The sequence below is a fragment of the Myotis myotis genome, unplaced genomic scaffold (assembly GCF_014108235.1).
Source record: "Myotis myotis isolate mMyoMyo1 unplaced genomic scaffold, mMyoMyo1.p scaffold_m19_p_2, whole genome shotgun sequence".
NCBI lineage: Eukaryota > Metazoa > Chordata > Mammalia > Chiroptera > Vespertilionidae > Myotis > Myotis myotis.
The window spans coordinates 30,756,442-30,780,715 of NW_023416324.1; the positions used below are offsets into that span (position 1 = coordinate 30,756,442).

General features: G+C 41.7%; 1 protein-coding gene and 1 long non-coding RNA gene across 7 annotated transcripts in view; both read right to left on the reverse strand.

Annotated features, from left to right (window-relative positions):
• The window catches only part of EFCAB14 (EF-hand calcium binding domain 14), a 39,377-nt gene extending 21,386 nt beyond the window's left edge, over nt 1-17,991 (reverse strand). For 2 of the 6 annotated variants that reach the window (XR_004974252.1, XM_036351553.1), the window contains exons 1-3: nt 16,840-17,991; nt 14,752-14,900; nt 8,548-8,693 (exon numbers count right to left, since the gene is read on the reverse strand). Coding sequence is in view for 5 of the 6 variants with exons in the window: in XM_036351553.1 (XP_036207446.1) it covers nt 8,548-8,693; nt 14,752-14,900; nt 16,840-17,021 (477 nt within the window). In the remaining variant the exon portion in view is untranslated. The remainder of the gene's footprint in view (nt 1-8,547; nt 8,694-14,751; nt 14,901-16,839) is intronic. The other 4 variants (XM_036351552.1, XM_036351549.1, XM_036351551.1 and 1 more) reach the window with 3 other exon arrangements.
• LOC118676903 lies at nt 14,937-16,831 on the reverse strand. Its single transcript, XR_004974253.1, has 2 exons — nt 16,291-16,831; nt 14,937-15,370 (listed from the first exon to the last, which is right to left on the reverse strand). It is a non-coding gene; the product is annotated as an uncharacterized LOC118676903 (long non-coding RNA).
• Nucleotides 17,992-24,274: the final 6,283 nt, after the last annotated feature.

Below are 24,274 nucleotides of genomic sequence, written 5' to 3' on the forward strand. Positions count from 1 at the left end.
GTGCATTTGAGGGCAGAGGGAACTGCTGGGGTAAAGGCCCCAGTGCAGGAAAGAGCCTGGCATATCTGAAGAATAGAAAAAAGGCTGGTGGCAGAAGCACATAATATGAGTGAGAAAGGGGGAGGGAAGGGAGAGGTGGAGGCAGGGAGGTAGAGGGTCTATCCCTTTATGGAAGGGAAGTAACATTAAATAAATAATTAAGTACTAAATGTGATAATAAAGTTCTAAGAAAAGAACATCAGTGCAGACTGAACTGGACAGGATTCATAGAAGTAGGACTCCAATTAGACTCTGATGGAAAGATTTTATAAATAAAAATAAAACAGCTATTCTTTTTAGGTGAGAAGGGTGAGTGTGGCATTGGGTAATAGGTAGGGAGCAACAACATTAATAGGCCCAGGAAAACTTTTTCTGCCTGGCACTTCTCAAAGTGATGATGATTTATTTACTTGGGTAATTATGTGTTAAGTTTCTCAAGAATGGTAATGGTCTTACAAATGGCCAGTGTGGCTGGCTGGCAGCTACTATTTTCCCCCAAACTAGAGGAGCAGCTGAAAGCCAGTGCCAGCAGGATAAGGTGAGGGACTGTTTCACTTCTCCCCGCGCCCCAAACTCTCTAGGCCTGGATATCAGCTGCCTCACTGAAAGAGTTTGCTCTGGAGAGCTGACCATTAACTCTCTCATCACCAAACATCACTTAGGACTTCTTACTCGTTTATAAGACCTGGACCACAAACTGGTCACTAGGACTCAGCTTTGTTCCCATAAACTGTAAAGCTGGATTCCATCTCTCAGCATTCCCTTCTTTTGAGTAGAATAATGCCACAATCCATGGAAAACTACAGCAAAGCTACATGTGTAACTAGAATGGAGAGACAAGGGGCTCTCTCCATTATCACTGGGACTGCTCTAGGATGTCAGATTGGATCCAAGTATTAAAGAACTTATCTCTGATTCAAAGAGTCTAAAAAACTGAATTAAGTAGAAACCATTAAAATAAAAACCCAAATTTCAGCCAAAAGATGAGTCATGACATTTATGCATATTACATGACTTTTCATTAGCAAAATTAAAAATAGCTACTGTAGACCATTTTATACTTTGATATCTGAAATGCTGCTTTTTTTTTTTTTTTTTTTTTTTTGCTTTGGGGTTAAAATTAAGTGTTCTTTCTTTTTAAAATATATTTTTATTGATTTCAGAGAGGAAGGGAGAGAGAGAGAGAGATAGAAACATCAATGATAAGAATTAATGATTGCCGAAACCGGTTTGGCTCAGTGGATAGAGCGTCGGCCTGCGGACTGAAAGGTCCCAGGTTCGATTCCGGTCAAGGGCATGTACCTTGGTTGCGGGCACATCCCCAGTAGGAGATGTGCAGGAGGCAGCTGATTGATGTTTCTCTCTCATCGATGTTTCTAACTCTCTATCTCTCTCCCTTTCTCTCTGTAAAAAATCAATAAAATATATTTAAAAAAAAAAAAAGAATTAATGATTGACTACCTCTTACACCCTGCCCTCCCCACCCTCTCCCCACCCCTTTACTGGAGATTGAGCCTGCAACTGCAACTGGGGCATGTGCCCCTACAAGGAATCGAACTGTGACCTCCTGGTTCATAGGTCGATGCTCAACCACTGAACTACACTGGCTGGGGAAGTGTTCTTTACATAGTAAGCAAAAAAGTTACTAAAACAGGCAACCATCAATGATGAATATGAGCTCTAGTAGGAACCTGACATCAGACCCTTTCAACTTCATCTACTGAGCACCTACTGAATTTTATAGCAGATATAAAGATGGAAGGCAGAAAGGAAAACTGGGGAAAAGACAGGCTCTTAGCACCTGAATATTTTAATGTTAGCACTACTACACAGCTGTGCAACCTAGGGCTAGCTACTTCTCGGAATCTGTTTTCTTTTGGTAAAATGGAGATACCACCTCCTACTTCATAGGTCTATAGAAAAAGAAAAAAAGATTTCATATGTAGTACTTCTAATAGGAGTCTGCATAAAGAAAGCATTTAATGAATGGCAGTTATCATCTCAATTGCCATCACTATCACAAACATCACACAGCACAGAGTTCTGTGTAAAACCTTCTAGTGTAATTAGATGCATACACAAACACAGTAGTCCCCCATTATACTCAGTTTTGCTTTTTGTGATTTGTTACCTGTGGTTAACTGTGGTCCAAAAAGATTAAAGGGGAAATTTCAGAAATAAACTAATTCATAAATTTTAAATTGTATGCCCTTCTTAGTGTAATGAAATCTCCTGCTATCCTGACCCATCCCGTCACATGATTCATCCTTTTGTCCAATATATGCAGGATGTATACTCTACCTGCCCATTAGTCACTTAGTGGCTGTCTTGATTATCAGATGATTGTCATGCAGTGCTTGTGTTCAAGTAACTGTTATTTTACTTAATAATGGCCCCAAAGCTCAAGAGTAGTGATGCTGGCAATTTGGATATGCCAGAGAAGCTATAAGTAAGTGCTTCCTTTAGGTGAAAAAGTGCAAGTTCTCCACTTAATAAGGAAATAAAAAAATCAAATGCTGAGGTTGCTAAGATCTATGTTAAGAACAAACCTTCTATTTGTGAAATTGTGAAGGAAAAGAAATTCGTGCTAGTTTTGCTGTTGCACCTCAAACTGCAATAGTTATGGCCACAGTGAGTGTTAAATGCTTAGTTAAGATGGAAATGGCATTATTTGTGGATGGAAGACATGAACAGAAAGTGTGCTCTGATTGATGGTAACATGGTGTGCCAGAAAGCATTGAGCCTATATGAAGGCTTTAGCAAGGTGTCCCCTGAAACGAGTAATACCCAGCCATTTCTTGAAAGTAAGAGATGGTTACACAGATTCAGGAGATCTGAACTAAAAAATGTAAAAATTACTGTAGAGAGACTGCAGTTATATAACTTTTATTACAGTATATTGTTATAGTTGTTCTACTTCATTGTTACTGTTGTTAATCTCTTACTGTGCCTAGTTTATAAATGAAACTTGGTCACAGGTATGTATGCATAGAAAAGACACAGTATATAGAAGGTTTGGCACTATCGGCAGTTTCAGTCATCCACTGGAGGTCTTGGATAAGAAGGAACTACTGTGACTATCACATCATAAGATATCTGGACCAAGTACCAAAAAAAACAGATATAGAACATACTATAGAACAGTGGTTCTCAACCTTCCTAATGCCACGACCCTTTAATACAGTTCCTCATGTAGTAGTGACCCCCATTCATAAAATTATTTTCGTTGCTACTTCATAACTGTAATTTTGCTACTGTTATGAATTGTAATGTAAATATCTGATATGCAGGATGTATTTTCATTGTTACAAATTGAACATAACTAAAACATAGTGATTAATCACAAAAACAATATGTAATTATATATGTGTTTTCCGATGGTCTTAGGTGAATTTTACTAATTAGTTTATGAGTGCCATGATGAAAAAGGTGGAAAATTACTATTCTAGAAATTCATAGCAGACACTGAATGTGTGATTACTGAACCATTGCTCCTGAGAAAGGGTTGTTCGACCCCTAGAGGGGTCGAGACCCACAGGTTGTGAACCGCTGCTATAGATGATGATGACCTCAAGGTCCTTGCTGACTCTTGTTGACATATCCTTCCTTACTTCTGGCCTCTTTCCACCAAACTACCCTATTAATAAAAGCCTATGGGGTCATCACGCCCTCATGACACCCTCATGCCATAATAAGCGATCACCAGGAGACTGTGTGCGCAGCGGGCGTGCGCAGGTGGGCGGGGCTGCATGCACATGCGGGTGGGCGGGGGCTTGATGCTGCGTGCACGGCTTGGAGGTGGGTCCCGTGAATCCACGAGGCCTGGGGGTCCCTTGGATCGGCAAGGTGCAAGGCGGGGCCCGTGGCTCCAGCCTACCTCTTTGGGGCAATCATCGAGGAGCCCCGGGTGGGTGGGTGGGGCCTACCTCTTTGGGGTGATCAATTGCGGGGTTCCCGCACTGTGAGAGGGAACAGGCCAGGCTGTCCCCCACCCCCCCTGCATGAATTTAGTGCACCAGGCCTCTAGTGCTATAATAAAACACAAAAATCCCCTGAACACACTGTTTTTCATTTTTGTCTGTGCTTTTGCACATATACTCAATTCTCACTATTCACAGTAGTTATGTTCTGGAACAGAGATTTTCAATCAGTGTGCTGCAAGAATTTTTAAAACATGCAATACCTGAATATTTAGTCGGGAGCACTGACAAAATAAAAAAATGACAACAACCAACACAACAATAGCTACCTGGTATGAATGAATCAAAATTATACCTATTTTTTTGGTCAGATTGGCAAAATATGTATTTTTTTGGTGTGCTGCAGAATTTTACTAATTAGTTTATGAGTGCCATGATGAAAAAGGTGGAAAATCACTATTCTAGAAATTCACAGCAGACACTGAATGAGTGATTACTGAACCATTGCTCCTAAGGGAAGTAGAGAGTTATGTTCCAAGAGTCCTCTGATCACAACATTTTTGTCAATTAATCAATATAATATATAACTTTGTTTTATGTGTATTTCTTTTAAGGATGTCTTATTTAATGTATATTGTTGAACTCGTGCCTGAATGCAGCTTATCCAACGCATCTATTTTCATGTAAGGCACAGCACAGCTTTCTTGCACTTTGCAACATTAGACAGACTTCAGCACTATGACAGTTGTACATTTAAAGCTGCAGGATTACACACACAAAAGCCGTGGCACTAAATATATCATGAAAAGAAAACTTGTTCACACTATGAGCTGAAACAAGGCAGAGTGTGGCCTTGTTTAACTTCAACTGGAAGCGTTCCTATTGGGTGACTTAACTTTTTCACCACTAGATTCCTGCCAGTGAATAACTGACTGCAAAAGCACCACACGTACAGATTTTTGGGTTACAAATAAATTTTAGCTAGTAGGTGAATTTGCAAATATGGAAATCTGCAAATGATGAGGATCAAGTGTATTAATGAGAACACCCTCTCTCTTTCTATAGAATTTATCTGGCCAACTCCTATTAGCCCTTCAGGACTCAGCTCAAGATATATGAGAAGCTTTGCTTGAATCCAGCCAGTCTGGGTTAGAAACATACCAAAAAATGCCCCACAGTGCTCATATGGACTGGCTTCTTATTGCTTATTAGGCTGTTTTATAACTATTTACTTTTCTATTTCTCCTCCAATTGATGGTAAGAGCCTTGAGGGTGGGAATCCAAGGCCTAACTCCATAAAAGCAGCTCATTAAACATTTGTTGAATTAATGGTCTTCAAAGAAGGGGAGCAGACTCCCTATAATGTTGAGAATGGACATGGGCATGTATGAAATTAGAAGTTTCGTAAGTAACATAGAAAAGTAAATTGATTTTAACACTTTTTAAAAGATTTTTCAATATAAAATTTGATTTTAACTTATTTCAAACTTTTTTTTTTCCAGGCTTCATTAACTTCAATTCATATTGTGATAAGGACAGTACTTGCTAAGTGATATACATTTTATTATTGTTTAAGCCACTTTGGATTTCTTAAAAAAAATTTTTGCCACTAAAAAGATCTAATTGACAGAGTTACCCTGAGATATAGACACATGGTTAAATATTAATTTTATATCTGTTTTGGTTTTGGACAAATGCCTTTCCATCAGAAATGTATAACAATTTTAGAAAATCATTCAGAGAATGATGAGAAAGGCTAACAAGGGCCAAATAAACAAAGTTTAAGTTTATGTGGGCCGAAAAAAACCAAAAGCTTCAATTTTCATAGAAATGTTGGTTTATTTCGAAAGAGACATGCTGAATATAAAGGGCTGAAATAAATGAGTAATCATTAACATAAAACAACATTTTATAAAAATTAATATTTTTTCTTGAACATTAACTTACCAGACACTGAATAACTGCACAAATTAATAAGCATAATGCAAATAAACCTATTTTTCTTGTTCTCCAAAAGCAAAGTATTTCCTGTTGTGCACACTGAACAAGTCAGTTCAAGACTAATGACATGGCAATCAGCTGCTAAAATATTCGCTGCTAGTATTAGTGGAGAGAAGTGTTGTGCCTGCACGTAAGGCGCATAAGGGAAATGAATGCAACATGATTATAATGATCAGTCATTAGCAAACATTGTAGTTTGTTATTAATAATTATGTATAACGGGATATTGTAAAAATTAAGTTACAAAATTTTTATTAAAACGTTTCTTACATACCGTTATATTGGCTGGGCCACAAAAATATTCATTGTGGGCCACATGCGGGCTGCGGGGCAAGATTTTGACATGCATGCTCTGGACCAACCTAAAGCTCTAGGTTACCATCACCCGTCCCTTCTGCACCCATGCCAACAAAGAATTTCTCTGCCTCAGGCTAGTTTCATCAGTCAGTCCCATCAACTTTGAAGATCTACTGAAGCTAAAATGGAAAGGGTTTCAGTTCAATCTCTTTTACTTTTATACATGAAGCTTTAGGACTGAAGCAAACTTTCCTGTTTATCTTCTTTCCCAGGTACTTTTTGTTATTAAAAATAACAGCCAGGACAAGAATAAAGTGATTACTTTGTTTCCAGATTCCAAATTAAAGAGAACTGAGAAACCAAAATATATAGGAAAGGTTTGAAAACCGTGTCTTCTCACACCAAATACAAACTTCCTCTTTGACTCTTTTGTGCTGCTTGACAAGATGGGAATGTAGCTGACATTGCTGGCTCTTCATCCTGAAAGATCTCATGCTGGCCCAGAACTGTAAACTCCATGACTATCTAAATGGAATCTCTGGTTTGCCCTAGTCAGAGATGTTAATTATTTCTCAGTGCTTTACTGTGGTTGATTTTCACTTGATGTAATCTCTGCTCAAACTGCTCATTTGTTCTGTGAATACAAGGCCAGTCTATCCTGTTCATTTTGCAGAAAAGGGAGTGAATACTTGCTTTTTCCTAAATACTGAGAGTCCAAAGATAATACATAATGAGTAAAGACTGCAACTGATCAATTATTTCATTAATGACTAAAAAAAATGAAATAGAACAGAATAGAAAATAAAATATCATAAGGCATCATAAGGGTAAGCTAATATTTTCAGAAACTTTTATTTCAGTTACATATATGTATGTGTTTATTAGATAATGATGTATAACATCTCTTATTGTAGGCAAAAGTTTTAAAGCTGCAGCACCAGGCCATTGATCTGCTCAACTGATGAACTGCCCAACTCCTGCACTACTGCTGCAAGGTGGTGGGGGAGCTTCAGAAATATGTGTAAGCCCTTTATCCTAGCACAGTGCTTCTCCTTGCCACTGGCTTATTCTGAACTTTGTGACTCCATTCTGAAGAAGAGAATATCCTCTTAGTGCCAACAAGAATGGCCCATCTGTTTTTAAGCACTTTGCAGGTGTGCCATTCATTTGCTACTTGAGGTTTTTGGGTTTTTTTAATCCACATTTTTCCTAATTAAACTGCAAAAACTGAAGATAGGGGCTACAGTTACCCAGCAACAACTTTATAAATACAAGATCCTTGATCAAAAACCTTTTAGGGATTGGAAAAGTTTTTCCTCTAGGCCTGCTTGTCTGGCCAAGGTATTTAACCAACTCTGCCGCTTCCTCCTATGCCAGTGATGGCGAACCTTTTGAGCTCGGAGTGTCAGCATTTTGAAAAACCCTAACTTAACTCTGGTGCTGTGTCACATATAGAAATTTTTTGATATTTGCAACTATAGTAAAACAGAGACTTATATTTTTGATATTTATTTTATATATTTAAATGCCATTTAACAAAGAAGAATCAACCAAAAAACTGAGTTCGCGTGTCACCTCTGACACGCGTGTCATAGGTTCGCCATCACTGTCCTATGCTGTGCTAGAATAACTATCATTAGATGTGGATGGTTTCCAGATAGGTTTTAGTATAGTACCGTGGTCGGCAAACCGCGGCTCTTTGGCCCCTTGAGTGTGGCTCTTCCTAAGCCTTAGGAGTGCCCTAATTAAGTTAATAACAATGTACCTACCTATATAGTTTAAGTTTAAAAAATTTGGCTCTCAAAAGAAATTTTAATCATTGTACTGTTGATATTTGGCTCTGTTGACTAATGAGTTTGCCGACCACTGGTATAGTATATAGTATATACCTCAAGATTGTGTCTGTAAGTTTATATACTCTTAAACAAAATAAGCTCTCATTATCTAATAAAAATATGCTATCCTTTTTCTTGGGGATTAGATGGCACTCTTTCTAAAAAAAAAATTTATACCCACACTGCTCTTTATGAGAACTGACTCAAGTATTTCCAGCTCCCTCTGAATTACTCTACTTTGTAAAATTATCCTTTGAAGAAGGGGTTAACAGGTTTAATTATTTGGTAAATGCAAACTATTACCTATTTTACCCGAATTTAATGTGTTGGAATCACAGTTTACAAAAACCATATCAAAAAGTAAAACAATTTGGAGTTACCTATACCTACAGATTCAAACCAAATAGAACTAAATATTCATAGCTCACACAGAAATAAAATCACACTTTTGCTACCTGCTTATTCATTTCTGTGATGTTTATCCAGACCTTGTTCAAGCCCAGCTCTCCAGATTCAATCTTCTCAAGTTCTCTTTGTTTGCTGAGTAGTTCTTCATTAAGTTTGGGAATTTCTTGGAATGAACTTTTCTGATTAGATTCCACTAAAAGCAAAAATAAGATCAATCATAAATAGCCATAAAGTTCCCTCATGGCTCCAAGAAAAAAAATGATTCTATACAGTAGGAAAGTAGATAGAACAACACTTAACCCTGGGAGGATAATGACTAAATTTATATCTATGAACTACATGTCCTTTTATTTATATAAATGTACATCTTTAACACTAAAGCTTTTAACTGGGGCTATTCACGACTGGCAATACAACTTTTAAAAGTCAGGTGGCTAAAAATGATAATGATGACTATAAGCAGTAAGAGTTAGATTTGAATCACAGCTCTGTAACTTACTGTGATCTTGAGAAAATAACTCAACTTTTTTGAGCTCAGTTTCCTCATCTGTAAAATATACTTTACAGGCCCTAACCGGTTTGGCTCAGCGGATAGAGCGTCAGCCTGCGGACTCAAGGGTCCCAGGTTTGATTCTGGTCAAGGGCATGTACCTTGGTTGTGGGCACATCCCCAGTGGGGAGTGTGCAGGAGGCAGCTGATTGATGTTTCTCTCTCATCGATGTTTCTAACTCTCTATCCCTCTCTCTTCCTCTCTGTAAAAAATCAATAAAATATATTAAAAAAAAAAATATATATATATATATATTACAGGATTTTTAGAATCAAATGAAAGAATGTCTGTAAAGTACTAAACACAGCTGGACAGGCAGACAGTAAGTGATAAATAAATGTTAAGTACTGACCACCTTTACTCCATTAATGCTCCAGGTGACATCATAAGTTATATCTCTAAGTGTATAAGTCTACTTTTCTCTATCTCAAATTGGTCAAATGGAAGATGGGTTCTTACCCCCTTTAAATTACTGTTATGAGGACTAAGATTTTAAATCTTTTTCATAAACAGCAGGGTGTTTTCTTAAATCCAACCAAAAGCTCAAAGTCACAGTAAAGGAAGATAAAGGAACATGTTAACTAAGTATAGGCTGATATTTGGCCTTCCTTTTGGGAAATAATATCTCCTGATTTGTCAGCCTGAAGACAGAGGCCTGCAAGAGTGCTTTCTCTTGTTACTTTAAAGAGTATTTTTCCTTTACATGGAAAATATTGATAATCACTGGCCCTCCAGAATAAAACTTATTTTTTTTTTTTAAAGTACACAGTGCCAAATTAGTTATTATATACTTTCTTTGAAACCAAAAACTGGCACACAGGACAGATATAAGACAATTTACTAAAACGTAAGTACTAAGACATTCTGCATGATTAGCACTTAGAATATACCTGGCACTCAGTATTACTGACTGAATAAATCTGGCCTTTGCTTACCTCCCCAACCACATTTCTCCTTACTTTACCTACCTCTTTAATCTACTTCCTAGCCAAGCAGATTTTCCTGACATATCAACCTCTTTAAGCCTCAGTGACCCTGCACACTCTATTCTTTCTGCCTAGATGCCTTCAGCATGTCCCTTTTTCATTTCTGCCACCCTAGCCTAGATAATTACTTTCAAGATTCAGCACAAATAGCTGCACACCCCACCTTGGACCACCGCCACCTTTTATCACTCCTAACACTTAATATACACTGTGCTGTAGCTATATACTGTCTGTCTCCTGAACCAGACTGAGAGAGCTGTAAGAGGACAGGGACCAAATCATATTAGTCATATATTCCCAGGGCCAACCAGTGCCAGGGACACAGAACCCAAATACTTTTCCAGTGAAATAATTGGAGGGTATGAAATGGAGATAATGCTAGCCTATTAAGTCAAACAAAGAAAACTCAACAAACAAACACAACAACTAAAAATCATAAAGGACACCAATAAGGAGGGAAAAACTGGCTAGTGGTTTCCCCACTACAACAAAGCCCACTATCTGAAAATTCAGAATTATTAAAATAAATCAGGCATTTTTATTCGTCTTTCAAAATATACACCAAAGAATTTCTTTATATATATATATTTATATTTCCCTAAAAACTTTTTTTTTTTAAGGTATCACTTTTTTTTTAATACATTTTTAAAATTGATTTCAGAGAGGAAGGGAGAGGGGGAGAGAGAGATAGAAACATCAATGATGAGAGAGACTCATTGATTGGTTGCCTCCTGCACGCCCACTACTGGGGATCGAGCCCACAACCCAGGCATATGCCCTTGACCGGAATCAAACCCGGGACCCTTCAGTCCACAGGCCAATGCTCTATCCACTAAGCCAAACCAGCTAGGGCTTCTCTAAAAACTTTTAATGTAACATTTGGTTTACACATGATTTGTAGGACTACACATCCATCTCATACAATAAAAACATTTTACCAGTCTAAATTATGCAACACTTAGAATTTCAGTGAATTTAGTTTACATTTTCAGTGAGGTTGCAAAGTAACTCATCCCACACATGTCTGCCATTCCCAAGTGGTCAAACATCCCAAGAGTGTGTGTGTGTGAAGAGGGGGGAGGAGGAGTCTCTCTCTTTCCTGCAGTCTATACAAATTAAGTAGAAGGTAGAAGTGGAAGATAAACACATAAATAACTTGGGTTACAATTATAAACTAACAAACATATAAAGCTGACAAGCCCTGAACACATTCTGGATGCTGAGGATTGTATGAGCCAAGAAGGGATCATATTTACTATCTGATTTGGGGCCCTGAAGGAGAAACAAGTCAAGTCAGGGCACTCTGACTCCACAAATAGGAGAAAGAGTAGCAAACAACTTACGATTACTTATTCATGTTCTTACAACATGGAAAGCAACTCATTTAAAATTTAGTATATTAAGACTCAAACTTACTTAGCTCTTTTCCTGATCTTCAAGATAAAAAAATGGAGATTTCTGCAAACACCCTTCGGACAGAACATATAAAGCTGATAGCAATATTTTATGTCTTTATAGTCTGCAATAAACTTTTATGTAACTATTAAACTTGCTATTGAGTGCCTACCATGTGCCACTCGGCACTAGTGCATAAAAAAACCATGAAGTTCTCAGTTCAGCAGGGAGTGAGGCATGAGGCATTGTCACAGTTACTATATGGTGTTACATACACTATGACAGAGGAATGCTCAAAGTGCTTTGATAGCACGAATACATCTTTATGTTTGTTGACTTGCTGACTGCCAGGTCTATTACACATATACTTTAAAAATGTTTTATGGATGGGAAAGTGAAGGCTCAGAAAGAATAAGTGACTCGTCCAAGTTTTAAAGCTAGTAATGAGCAAGCCAGGATTCAACAGTCAAGCCTTTTACTCCTAGAACCAGCACTCTTTCTAGTATACTCCAGCTACCATAAATACGTACATCCTAATACCCTCATTATCACAAAATCATTTAGGAGATGCTTAGTTCATTAATCTTTCCTTCTTTTCCAAATTCTTTTTTTTTTATTACTCTAGTGTTTCATAGTTGAGTGAAAAAGAGGGATGATTAGGAATAGATCTTCCTTAGAATAACTATGGAGGTCTTTTGGAGTACCTGGAATACTGAGCTAAGAGTTTCAAGGCCAGCCAGTACTTTTAGCTTAAGGGTCAAGTTACTCCTTGAATACAAGATAAAAACATGAAGCCTCCCTGCTTTGCTTTCTGTTTCAGCAACCTTACCTCCTTTCCTCACAAGTGTCTTGGAAAATTTATTGAAATGAAGAACAATGGGCTCTGAATTTTTCAAAAAAGTGTTAAAGTCAGAATAGCAGATGATCTTATTTAAGTAAGTGAGTTCCACTGTTCTCCTGAAAACCAAGAGGTATATAGGTTGAAATATATTTAAAGCAGAATTCAAGAAAGATTATTTAAACTTTACAAGATTGATCTCATTTATTTATTTATTTTTTTAATTTCTTTATTGGTTAAGGTATTACAAATGTGTCCTCACCCCCCTTTACCCCCCCCCCCCGCCCCCCCTGCCACTACTCATGCTCTCATCCCCCTGTTGTCCATGTCCATTGATTTGGCTTATATGCATGCATACAAGTCCTTTGGTTGATCGAGATTGACCTCATTTAGTCAAGGTAATAGTTTTCACAAGAAAACTCTTGAGCCGTAGCCAGCGTGGCTCAGTGGATAGAGCACCAGCCTGTGGACCAAAGGATCCCAGGTTCGATTCTGGTCAAGGGCACGTACCTCAGTTGCAGGCTCCTTCTGGGGCCAGCTCCGACCCTGGTCGGGGTGTGTACAGGAGGCAACCAATTGATGGAAAAATATCCTTGGGTGAGGATTAAAACAAAACAACAAAAAACTCTTGGGCAAGTAGTTCACAATGGCGCAGTTCATGGACTGACAACATGCCCCAGGGCCCAGACCCGATCCCTCAGGAAGTCCTGCTTTAGACATTATAGGTGCTGGCATTTCTATTGTAGCAAACCAAAGCCAACAATGCAGTGGGACTGACAATTCTAAATCTGCTTTATTCAGGGGCCTGAGTCTCAGAGGAATGTTGCTCAATTATATAAATTGGGTCTCATAGTCCAGGGTACAATTCCTGGAATCTCCTGAATATAGTATTTATAGGAATTGGGATTAACAAGTGCTCAATAAATATTTGTTGACTCGTTGCCAGGTCTATTACACATATTCTTTAAAACTGCATTTCTAGACAAAGAAATTCGCTGAAAAAGGTATAAATTACTTGGGTGTCCTGTAAACACAGGCACAGAAGAGTCAGAGAAAGGAATTCGAGAGGTAGAATTGAGCAATGTTTTGAAATGTATAAATAAATGATTGCTACATGTGATCAAAACAAGCTGTAGCACAAACCTAAGAAGTCCAACTAATTAAGGAGATGACGGCACAGACAGGTGTCTTCGCTGGTTGTTTACAGTTAAAACTGTTTCTGAAAACCTCATTTCCAAGTTATGATTACTCCTTACAAAGAAAACACTGGCCTTAGAAACACATTGCAATACGGCTAAGGACAACCATTAAGGAGGAACAACAACTAGAATACAAATCTCATTCTTTTTTACACTATACTCTGATTCCACTAGTTGATAAAACATGTAAGTCAGGATGATTCTGGCAGAGAATGACTTACCCAAGGCCATTCCCTAAATCAGAAACTTAGAAGAAAACCAAAGTTAGTAGTTCAGCTTTTTTTTTTCAAGCAACATCACTAGGAATGTCATCAACACACTAAGGATTAGTTGTCCCTAGATCAGGTTCAGAACTTTAATAACTGCAGGCAGCAAAGAGAAGCTGGAGTGAAGGAAAACTAGGATGTTGTGATTTCCCCAGGCTTAATATGGGAAGTAAGGAAAGAACTCTAATTCCAGTTCTGGGGCCAGATTTCTTTATGATCTTAGGAAAGCCTGGTGGTCAGTTTCCTGATGTGTTAATGCTGCTAAGAATAGGGAATTTGTGATTAACTTGGAACTGGTTCCTTAGCTTAGAAGATTTACTCTTGAAACTGAGAACCGAAGATCTCAGTGTTGGTAAACGAAGATATTTAAGTTAAATCTGGTAGAAGCCAGCATGCCAACACATCTTTTAGAAAAAGTACTTTGCATATGCAAAATACAACTTTATAATTTAGAATATATAAAACTCCATAAGTTAAGAAAGTCTCTTACACTTTGAAACCCACTCATGAGAAATATTTATTTGTGACTTGGCACACAGTAAGCACTTCATAAATGTTGGCTATTATTACTGCCCATTCCTATGTTCTTATACAATTTTTAAGAAGGAAATTTTTTGACAGATTCCCATATTCTTTCTCAAATGGCCTATGAGGAAGAAGGAAATAGCCCAGTGCAATGAGGAAGTATAAAGTGGCAACAGGTGGAGGTTAACCAAGGTTCTAGACTCCTGGACCTTAGAGCTTTCCTTTTGTGCCCTAAATGTTGACTAAGATGTCATTTTTCAGATGCTATTTTTCCTGATGGTGCATAAGCACTGTTTTTTGTTTGTATTTAAGACAAATAACTGTTACTATATTGAAGTTGACAGCTAAGAAAGAATATAAAAATGCTGAAAAAAATGTATAATGTATAATTGCTTTACCAGTGGGCAAAACCCTTAATTCAGCATGGTCCACTTTGTCCTAGATCCTAGAAGAGAATCCAAGATTATACTCTGAAATATGCGACCACTTACTTGTTCTAAATTTCTCCTTGAGGGTATCCAGATCCTCCTTCAGAGCAACTTGCATCCACACCAAGCCCACGCAGGCCACGACACAGGCGGCAAGGATGACAAAAGCACAGAGGGGATAACAGATCTTGCAGCATCGTAAATAGTCTCCCCTGATCACAAGAACAAATTCAACCAGGAGTACAAAGGTGATTATGAGCACAACTTTATTAGAAATAGCATTCCTGTACTGCTATGCAATTATGCTTTTCAATAAATAAGCAGTTGATTTACCAGGGAATACCGAGTAACATAGTTAAATCTGAACAGCAAGTTGAAAATAACCAAGTAATATGACCTATGAAGAGGTCATCTATTCAGTACAAAAGTTTAAAACTTCACATGAAACAGAGGGACTTCCTGTGGGCCACAGGAAGCACCTGTGGGAACTGCAGCTCACTGCAATCACTACCAATGCAAGTCTTTGGAAATAATCTCAGGTTAGGAAAGTGCCGAGACCAGGGCTTCTCTGCAATTCCATCACTGCACTGTAATTTACCTACCTGCCTCTGTCAAACGCATGCTCACTCCAGGGGACCCTGTTCAGTTTATTGAAACTTCATAAACTTTTGAGCAAGTTTTACTGCAAATGGAATGAAAGAAATAGGAACTGTAGGGTGAAGTGGACACCTGGTACACTCTAGCTATCGGCTTAGAACAGGGGTCCTCAAACTTTTTAAACAGGGGGCCAGTTCACTGTCCCTCAGACCGTTGGAGGGCCGGACTATAGTTAAAAAACAAAAACAAAACTATGAACAAATTCCTATGCACACTGCACATATTTTATTTTGAAGTAAAAAAACAAAACGGGAACAAATACAATATTTGTATTCGCATGTGGCCCGCGGGCCGTAGTTTGAGGACCCCTAGCTTAGAAGAAAGGAAGCATAGAAAAGAGTTAGATTTCACACCAAATTTCAACCAACACTCAGGTCTAAACTAACCCAGAAGGGTAACTATTCCAGATGAGCTATTCCATTTCATCAGATCTGCACAACCCAAACTTAGGGTTGTCCTTAACTACCTAATCTGGCAAAGCTCATCAGAAGCCAAATCCTTCCTTTAACAAAATAGGACAAAGATACTCTAAGCCAGCGGTTTTCAACCTGTGGGTCTCGACCCCTTTGGGGGTTGAACGACCCTTTCACAGGGGTCGCCTAAGACCATCGGAAAATACATATATAATTACGTATTGTTTTTGTGATTAATCACTATGCTTTAATTATGTTCAATTTGTAACAATGAAATTGGGGGTCACCACAACATGAGGAACTGTATTAAAGGGTCGCGGCATTAGGAAGGTTGAGAACCACTGATCTAAACAAACTCAAAGGATTCAACCTCTTTTCGCACCCCAACCTTCTGCCTAGCCCTTGCTTCCACATGCTCAGCAGAATATCTTTTCTTTTAATGTAGTCCCTGAGAGGGTCCAAGGCACTGTACAGGTTCCCTCCAGCCCTTTCCCAACCCTGAGCCCTAATTCCCAATGTCCTCAATACTCACTACTGGGTCGGTAGTGGCTGCACCATTTGAAAGTGGGTTTGGGAAAAAGCTGCCTCTTCAGTTTGTCCTCCATGCTCCATTAACTCTCAAGGCTCGTACAGCATGTCCCTCAACAAATTCTTCCATCACCAAGATTCAGACTCACAAGAGTGCAAAATAAACAAATAAATAATTTACAGTCTTAAAGTCCCTATCTCGGGGGACCTTAAAAAAAGGCTACTTCCAAAAGCTTGTCTGCTCCTATGTTCCTATTCTTAGCTTCTTTGCTCCTCCTGACTTGGTGTTCCTGGGCTCCTGGCATCTTCCCCACATCCACACTTCCACCCTAGGTTTAGAGCGCTTTTTTGTACACTTACAGACAGATCTCTAACTTATCCTTCACTGAGAACCTGAAGAAACAACTTTTCTCCCTCTTTGCCTTCCAAGGACTACACCGACTGATTTTTTTCCCCCCCTAAGAACTCCCTTCTCCTTCTCTTCAATTTGCCCCCTTGGTCGTGCAAGGAGCTGTCTTCTCCCCATCCCACCCCTCACCACCGCATCACTCACTTGACAAAGCGAGAGCGATTGCCAACTACACCAAACTCCTCTTCCTCCTCGGAGCTGGATTCGGAGTCCGAAGCAGGAGGCTCAGTGCGAAGCAGGCGGTGGCCCGAGCCTTTCTTGGGCTTCTTTCTCCGGCTCTCCCCAGACAAGCCAATCAATGCATTGAGCTCTTTGCGCTTTTTCATCTTCTTGTGTGGGGTGAGCGGAGCACCCACTCCGGAGCTGCCAGGTTCGTACCCGAGGCCCAGCTCTCTTGCTACCTTGGAGCTGCCTTCCAGGGTGGGCGATCCTGGGCCAGAGCCCCCTGGCCACTCCCACCCAGGGGTGGGACTGACCAGATCCGCTGGGAGCTGGAGATGGGAGCCCAGAGGAAACTGGAACTGCTGGGTGGGGGAAGTCACATAGATAGGGCCAGGGAGCTGGTGATCCAAAAGGTCCTGGGCATGAAGTGTCAGTTAAGAGGGTGTGAAGGGGGATAAAAACCAAGCCAAGAACGAGCGACGCTCAGCCCTGATAAGTAGATAATGTTCCTAAGGGTGCTCCGAGAGCTGGGGAAGGGCACACGGACGGGTGCTTTGGGCTTCCGGGCAGGATTTCCAATGGAGAGAGAAGAGAAACTTGTTCTTGAACGGGAGGCAAGGGAGAGGCGCACAACCAGGCAGTGCAGCGCGCCCGTCCCTCCTCTGCTGGAGAGGTGGCAGCAGGAGGGGCTCCCGGTTGCTCCAGTCCGGACACAGTCGGGGAGACAGCCAATGTCCGGGTCGGCGGTGCTCACTGTCCTCCGGCCCTAGTTTGCAGGAAGTCCAAGACCGAGGAAAACCCAGAGGCCGGTTCAGAGGGCTGGGCCTGGGAGGAGCCAGTCCCGCGCCCGGGGAGACCCCCGCCCCGCTGTCTGGGCCTGGGGGCACGGTGCGGGAGGGCGACGGCGGCTCTGCCCACCTGAAAAGCTCCCGCCCAGAGTTTGAGGTGTTCCGGCACCGGCGACTCTTGGCAGCTCACAAGCGCCTTCTTCGCTCTGTCCGCAACTCCGGCCTCCGCTCCGGCTGCGGCCGCGGCTGCTCCCGACGCGCAGGTGGCGGCGGAGGCTGCCGCGGGTTCCAGCCCCGGGCCATCGCTCCAGCTCCAGCTCACTTCCTCTTGGCAACAACTGCCAGCGCCACCTGCCAGTAAGCCGCGTTCCCATTGGCCGGCTTCCTGGTGACGTCACACCATCGGCGCAAAGGGCCCTGGGCACCTGCAAGGGCTGGGCCCGCTCGCTGGTGGGGAGGCCCCGCCCCCACAGGGGCGTGCGCTCACCTGAGCTGGGAGGAATGCTGTTTCCTGAGGGGTCGGCATGGGGTCAGCCGAAGCGCCTAGGTACTTGACTTGCTTGGAAACTTTAACCAGCTACCCTGGCCCGTTTGGTTCAGTGGGTCGAGTATCGGCCGTTGAGCTGAAGCATCCCGGGTTCGAGCACATGCCCCGGTTTCGGGCTCGATCCCTAGCAGGGGGCGTGCAGGAGGCAGTAGATCAATAATTCTCTCTCATTATTGATGTTTCTATCTTCCTCTCTGAAATCAATAAAAATATGTTTTTTAAAAAGCTTATCGAACTGAACTTATGAACTTACTCAGCCTGGAGGCAACGCACCTCTGACTCACGGGCTGTTTTTGACCTGATTGAACAGTTATTCATTTCATAAATATTACCACGTGTCACGAGCAGTTCTGGCGCTGGAGATACAGAGATAAGCAAAACAACTACTGTCCCCCTAAAAATAAATACAGGACACCCAGTAAAGTTTGAATTTCAGATAAACAATGAATAGTTTTTTAGTGTATGTCCCATACAGTTTCTGGGACATCTTCATACTGAAAACTTAATTTTTTATCTGAAATCCAAATTTAACTGGTATCCTGTATCTATCTGCCAATCCTATTCCTGCAGCTTTATTCTGGTGGGAGGAGAGCAACAACAGACATGCATATCACATGTCAGGAGGTGATAAGTGTTATGAAAAAATTGAAACATAAGGGGATGGGAAGTGCCTCTGTGATAAGGGGACATTGGGTTATAGACTGGGAAGAAATGGGAGAATGAGCTATGCAATGGCCAGGAGGAAGGAGTCACCTGGAAAACCTGGTGTGGCTGGACCTGAAGAGCAAAGAGGAGAGAGGTGGGAAATGAGATCAGGGCCAGATTGTGAAGGGCCTTATGTATGGTGGTGCGGACTTTGGGAAAACATTGGTGCTTTAAGCTGAAAGGAGGCGTACTTTGGTTTAGATTTTTAAAAGATCACTCTGGCCTACTGTGTGGAAAAGAGAATTGGGAGAAGGGGAGGGACAAAGGAAACCAGGAAACCAGTGCAGATAGAGAATGGTGATAGACTAGGGTGACAATAATGGAGATGGTGAGCATTCTGGATGCTTCTTGAAGTTAGAGCTAGTAATGTTCACTCATGGGCAAGATGAAAGGTGTGAAGAAAGAGGAGTAATGGAGGACTTCAGAGTTTTTGGGTGGGACAACTGGAAGAAGGGAATTGCCATTTACTGAGATGGCGAAGAGCAGGTGTGGGGCAAGTTTGAGAAGACAATTCAATATTCAAATGGCTTTTTTGGTATATCCATTTAGAATTTGGGGCAGAGTTTGGGGCCTGAAATATAAACCTGAGAGTATCAGATGGTATTTAAAGCAAAGAGCTTTGAACTACTTGGAAGAAAGTAACTTAAAGTAATCTTTTTTTAAAAAATCTATTTTTATTGATTTCAGAGAAGAAGGGAGAGGGAGAGAGAGATAGAAACATCAATGATGAGTGTGAATCATTGATTGGTTGCCTCCTGCACGCCCTACACTGAGAATCGAGCCCACAACCCTGGCTTGTGCCCTGACCAGGAATTGAACTGTGACCTCCTGGTTCATAGGTTGATGCTCAACCGCTGAGCCATGCAGGCCGGGCTTAAAGTAATTCTTTTATGGCAATTACGTGATCATTCTTATTGTGCCATTTGCACTGTGTTTGTTCAGGGAGACACACCCAAAGCCGGTGTGTCTTATTTATCTTTCTGTGTCTAGCCCAGAGGCAGGCATTTAGTAACAATGATCTGATAAATATGTGATAGATACTTACATAAGTGGGCAGAGTTGTACAGAAGTATGAGTGGAGTTGGAATGACGAGATCTGGGATTAAATTATGCTTCTAATATTATCTCTGTCAGCATGGAAACCATTTAAATTTTCTGAGCTTCAGTTTTCCCTCTGAAAAATGGCGATAACATCTATTTCACTGGACAGACAAATGAGAAGATGCCTGAGAAAGTGCTTCTGAAGCCCCAAATCATGGTGAAGTTATTGCTTTTATTGTCTCCTTTTGATTCTGGAGCTGTGCACTCCAATACAGTAGCCACTAGCTATATACGGCAATTTAAATTTACATTTAACTTAATCAACATTGAATAAAAAGTTTAAATGAGTTCTTCTGTCTTACTGGCCACTCTACTACAACAGGGAGCCAGGGGATGAGGAAACCACAGGAGTGAGGCAGGCCACAGATGCATCGGCCAACTGCAATGACTTCTGGTCAGCCAGATCCTGCCCTCTCTGCAGGACTGGCTACATAATTTGTGGGGGCCCAATGCAAATGAAAATGCAAGGTCCTTTGTTAAAAAGCAGAAAAACGATTTTTCTTTCCTTTGTTATTCCTTACTCAGCCTGTCATGCTGTTTATGATTCACTAATGAATATTATGCTCCCTTGGGCATGGGGATAATCACAGGGGCCTGGGACCCTGCCTCTGGCTTGGTGTGCATCCCCTCCCTGCATCCAGGCCCCTGCCTGGGACAGAAGAAGGACAGGGAAACAGGTAGACGAGAACCCATTTTGGGGAGAGGAAGGGGGGAGGTGATGAGAGATAGAATGACCTGTGAGCTGAGACTCCAGGTCCCCAGTGCATGCTTCATTGTTTCATTGACTTCATTTACAAAACACAAATTCAAAATCAAATTACTGTGAAATTCAAGATGGCAACCACAGAACATTAAATCCCATTGAGGGGCACCCTTCCGAGTGGGGGGTTCTGTGCAACTGTACTGGCCACACACCCCTGGAGCAGGCCCTGATAATACCTAGCTCACAGAGCAGCTGTGAAGAGGGAATGTGCCTGACTCATAGTTAGTGCTCAATAAATGTCAGCTGCCCTCTGAATATGATTAATTATTAAATGTGATGTACTACAGACTTACTAAATGGAATTCTGATGATATGCCTTTATTTACCTAATAGAAAAGACTGCTTTCATCTACTTTAAGAGCTCTGTTTGCCATCATCTTTCTTGGTGTTTTGCTATGGCTAAAGAGGGGGGAAGGAACAGAAATGAACAGTTAAACATACTTAGGTATCAAGCATTTTGGTGTTAATCCTCACTACAATAAGCTAGTCTTCACCAGGCAAGTGTTTTATCCCTGCTCTAATTGAGGAGGAAAATGCTGCTCAGAGATTGCAAGAGGCTTGCCCAGGGACACACAGGACATCAATGGCAGATGCTGGGACTTGAGTCAACTTCTGTCTGCCTCTGAAGCCTGAGTTCTGCGCCCAGTGCCCTGCACTACGTTGATGGAGCCCACTGCCTGGGGCCTTTTTCTGGAACTGAAGAATCTTCCTTCTAGGGTGGCCTCATCTGCTTCCCCAGGCCCCTTCCCCATTCTTTTTGCTGTTGTGCTGGCAGGTGCATCCTGAACCCTGAGGAGAGGACTAAGGACAATGGGAGGGGAAGGATTGGGTGGTAGGAAAGGGGCCAAGCTCCAAGCTAAACAATGGTTCCTCTCCCAGTGGGTCCCAGGCAGCCGGAAGTAGCAAATGGTTCCCAGCATTATTGTGGGCAGGGGTGAGGGCTGCGCCTCTGGGATTCTCCTATTCTAGGCACAGCCTCCTCCGAGTTGCTGCAAGCTTTGGTGCCTCCGCTGTGTAGTAGCTTCAGTTTCCCCATCTATGAACTGTGCTTTAGCACTCAGAACAGTGCCCAATGCTGGAGGACCTCAGGAACTGTTGGCTGAATTATCTTATAGGAAGAGTAGAGGAAACTCTGAAGAGTTTCTAGGCATTGTTCTTCATCTTGGTGACCCCATTCATCCAGCCATCCATCCACCCACCCGACACTACTGCCTTGAGGGAGTCTCTACCCTGTGTGAGGCTGTGAAACATCAATAATATCCAGGCTTTGCCCTGCAAGATCCCCAGGAAGCAGGCAACGGCTCCTGGGAGCAAATGCCACAGGATAGGTTTATACTGGAAGAAGTAAGAAAGCAAGTTTGGAGTGACAGGGTTTATTTTAGGATGAGAACAATAATCCTGGGAGGAAAGAACCTGCATCGAGGCCTCCAGCCCACCTGCCCCTGCTCCTGCTGTCTTCCTCTGGCGCTTGAGCTGGAGACAGGGCTGCAACTGGACATGGAAGGAGCTCTGGGACCAGCACGTCTAGGTTCGAGTCTCAGCCTCTCCACCCACTAGCTGTGTGACCTTAGGCAAGTTCCTTTCCCTCTCTGAGCCTGTTTTCTCATGTGTAAATCAAAACTAACAATGTTCCCCTCCTGGCGTTGCCTGTGGTAAGGATTACACTTAAATGGCGGGCATTAGAGGTTAAAGCTCTCTAATTATTAAGTGCATTGGGTAGACAGGTTGACCAGGAAGCACCTCTGGACCTCTGGGGAACCTTATTTGAATGGGGAGGCTCTTCTAATTGAAGAAGGGCCCTGGGTGTGTGTGTGTGTGTGTGTGTGTGTGTGTGTGTGTGTGTCTGTGTGCGCGCGCGTTGAATGTTGGTGGGAGACGCTGAGTCGGCAAGGCCACTTGAGGGTAGGACAGGAAAAAAGGAGGCTGCCTGGGCCCTCCTGAGTTCTTTCTGAGGGAACTGGCTTTGTGTGTCTACATCAGCCTAAGACTGTGGCTCCAGCTCTGTCTGATACCAGAGTCTACTTTCCTGAGAAGACCCGCTTGAGGGAGACACTATACACATGCACGGGGCTTGTGCTGCCCTCTGCTGGTTTTTTGGACAATTGCATGTATTGGATGGGGACAATTTCCATTCACATACGTCTCCTATGTCCAGCCCTGTGTTGGAAAGTGAGGACATACAGATAGACAAAATTATAATCTTATATTCCCGCTGTTTAAGAGCTTCCAGTGTGTGTGTGTGTGTGTGTGTGTGTGTGTGTGTGTGTGTGTGTGTGAGAGAGAGAGAGAGAGAGAGAGAGAGAGAGAAGAGAGAGGTGAGATAAAACAGACACATCTATAATAATAAAAGCATAATATGCTAATTTGACCAGACAGCTGAATGATCTTCCGGATGTCTAGACTAAGCCCCAGCGGCGGCCGAGGCAGAGGCTGTGAGGGGCAATAAGGCTGGCAGGTGAGCAGTTAGGGGCTATCAGTCAGGCAGGTGAGCGGTAGGAGCCAGCGGTCCTGGATTGTGAGAGGGTGCAGGCCAGGCTGAGGGAACGCCCCCCTCCCCCCCGCATTCCGTGCATGAATTTTGTGCACTAGGCCTCTAGTAAACAATAAAGATGTAATCAACACTATGATACAAGATGGGGAAAGGGTAGGGATGTCATCAGGAAAAGTTTTTGAAAGAATGTAAGTTTTGCCCTAGCTGGTTTGGCTTAGTGGATGGAGCATCGGCCTGCAGACTGAAGGATCCCAGGTTCTATTACGGTCAAGGGCACATGCCTAGGTTGTGGGCTCAACCCCCAGTGTGGGGCACGCAGGAGGCAACTGATTAATGATTCTCTCTCATCATAGATGTTTCTATCTCTCTCCCTTCCTCTCTGAAATAAAAAATTAAAAAAAGAATGGAAGTTTTCATCCATTCAGCCATCCATCATATGTTTATTGGGTACTTAATGTAATCCAATCTCTAATCTTTGTGCTAGATCTATAACAGGGAACAAAATACACAAAAATCCTTGCTTGCATGGAGCTTAGATTCTAATGAAGGGAAAACCTCATAAGATGGATAATTGTATATAGTGTTAGTTGATGAGTAGTAAGAAAAAAATAAAGCAAGAAAAGAGACAGAGTATTAGAGTGACTACGACTTCTGAAGTGACCTTTGAGTAAAGACCCAAGGGAGAGGAATTTAAGCTTATGAACATGATTGAGTTGTATTGGACTTTTCCTCCTGCATAAATAACTAGAAAACTTGGCAAATATATGAAACAATATCAGACATTGGACAACAGTTAACACAGGACTTGATTCCTGGAAAAAGAAGACAAATAAGATGAGCCTGATGATCCTCCTAACTTTAGGCCTGAAGGCACTTTCTCAAAGAACATGGAGGGGAAACCCAAGTAGAAAACGGGGGTATTTTTGTTTGAGGAGAGAAACATTGAAGTTTGAAAAGGCTGACACACTAGAATTTTCAGGGAAGAGTATCAGAGAAGAAAGAGTGACTGAGAGCTCTGGAAA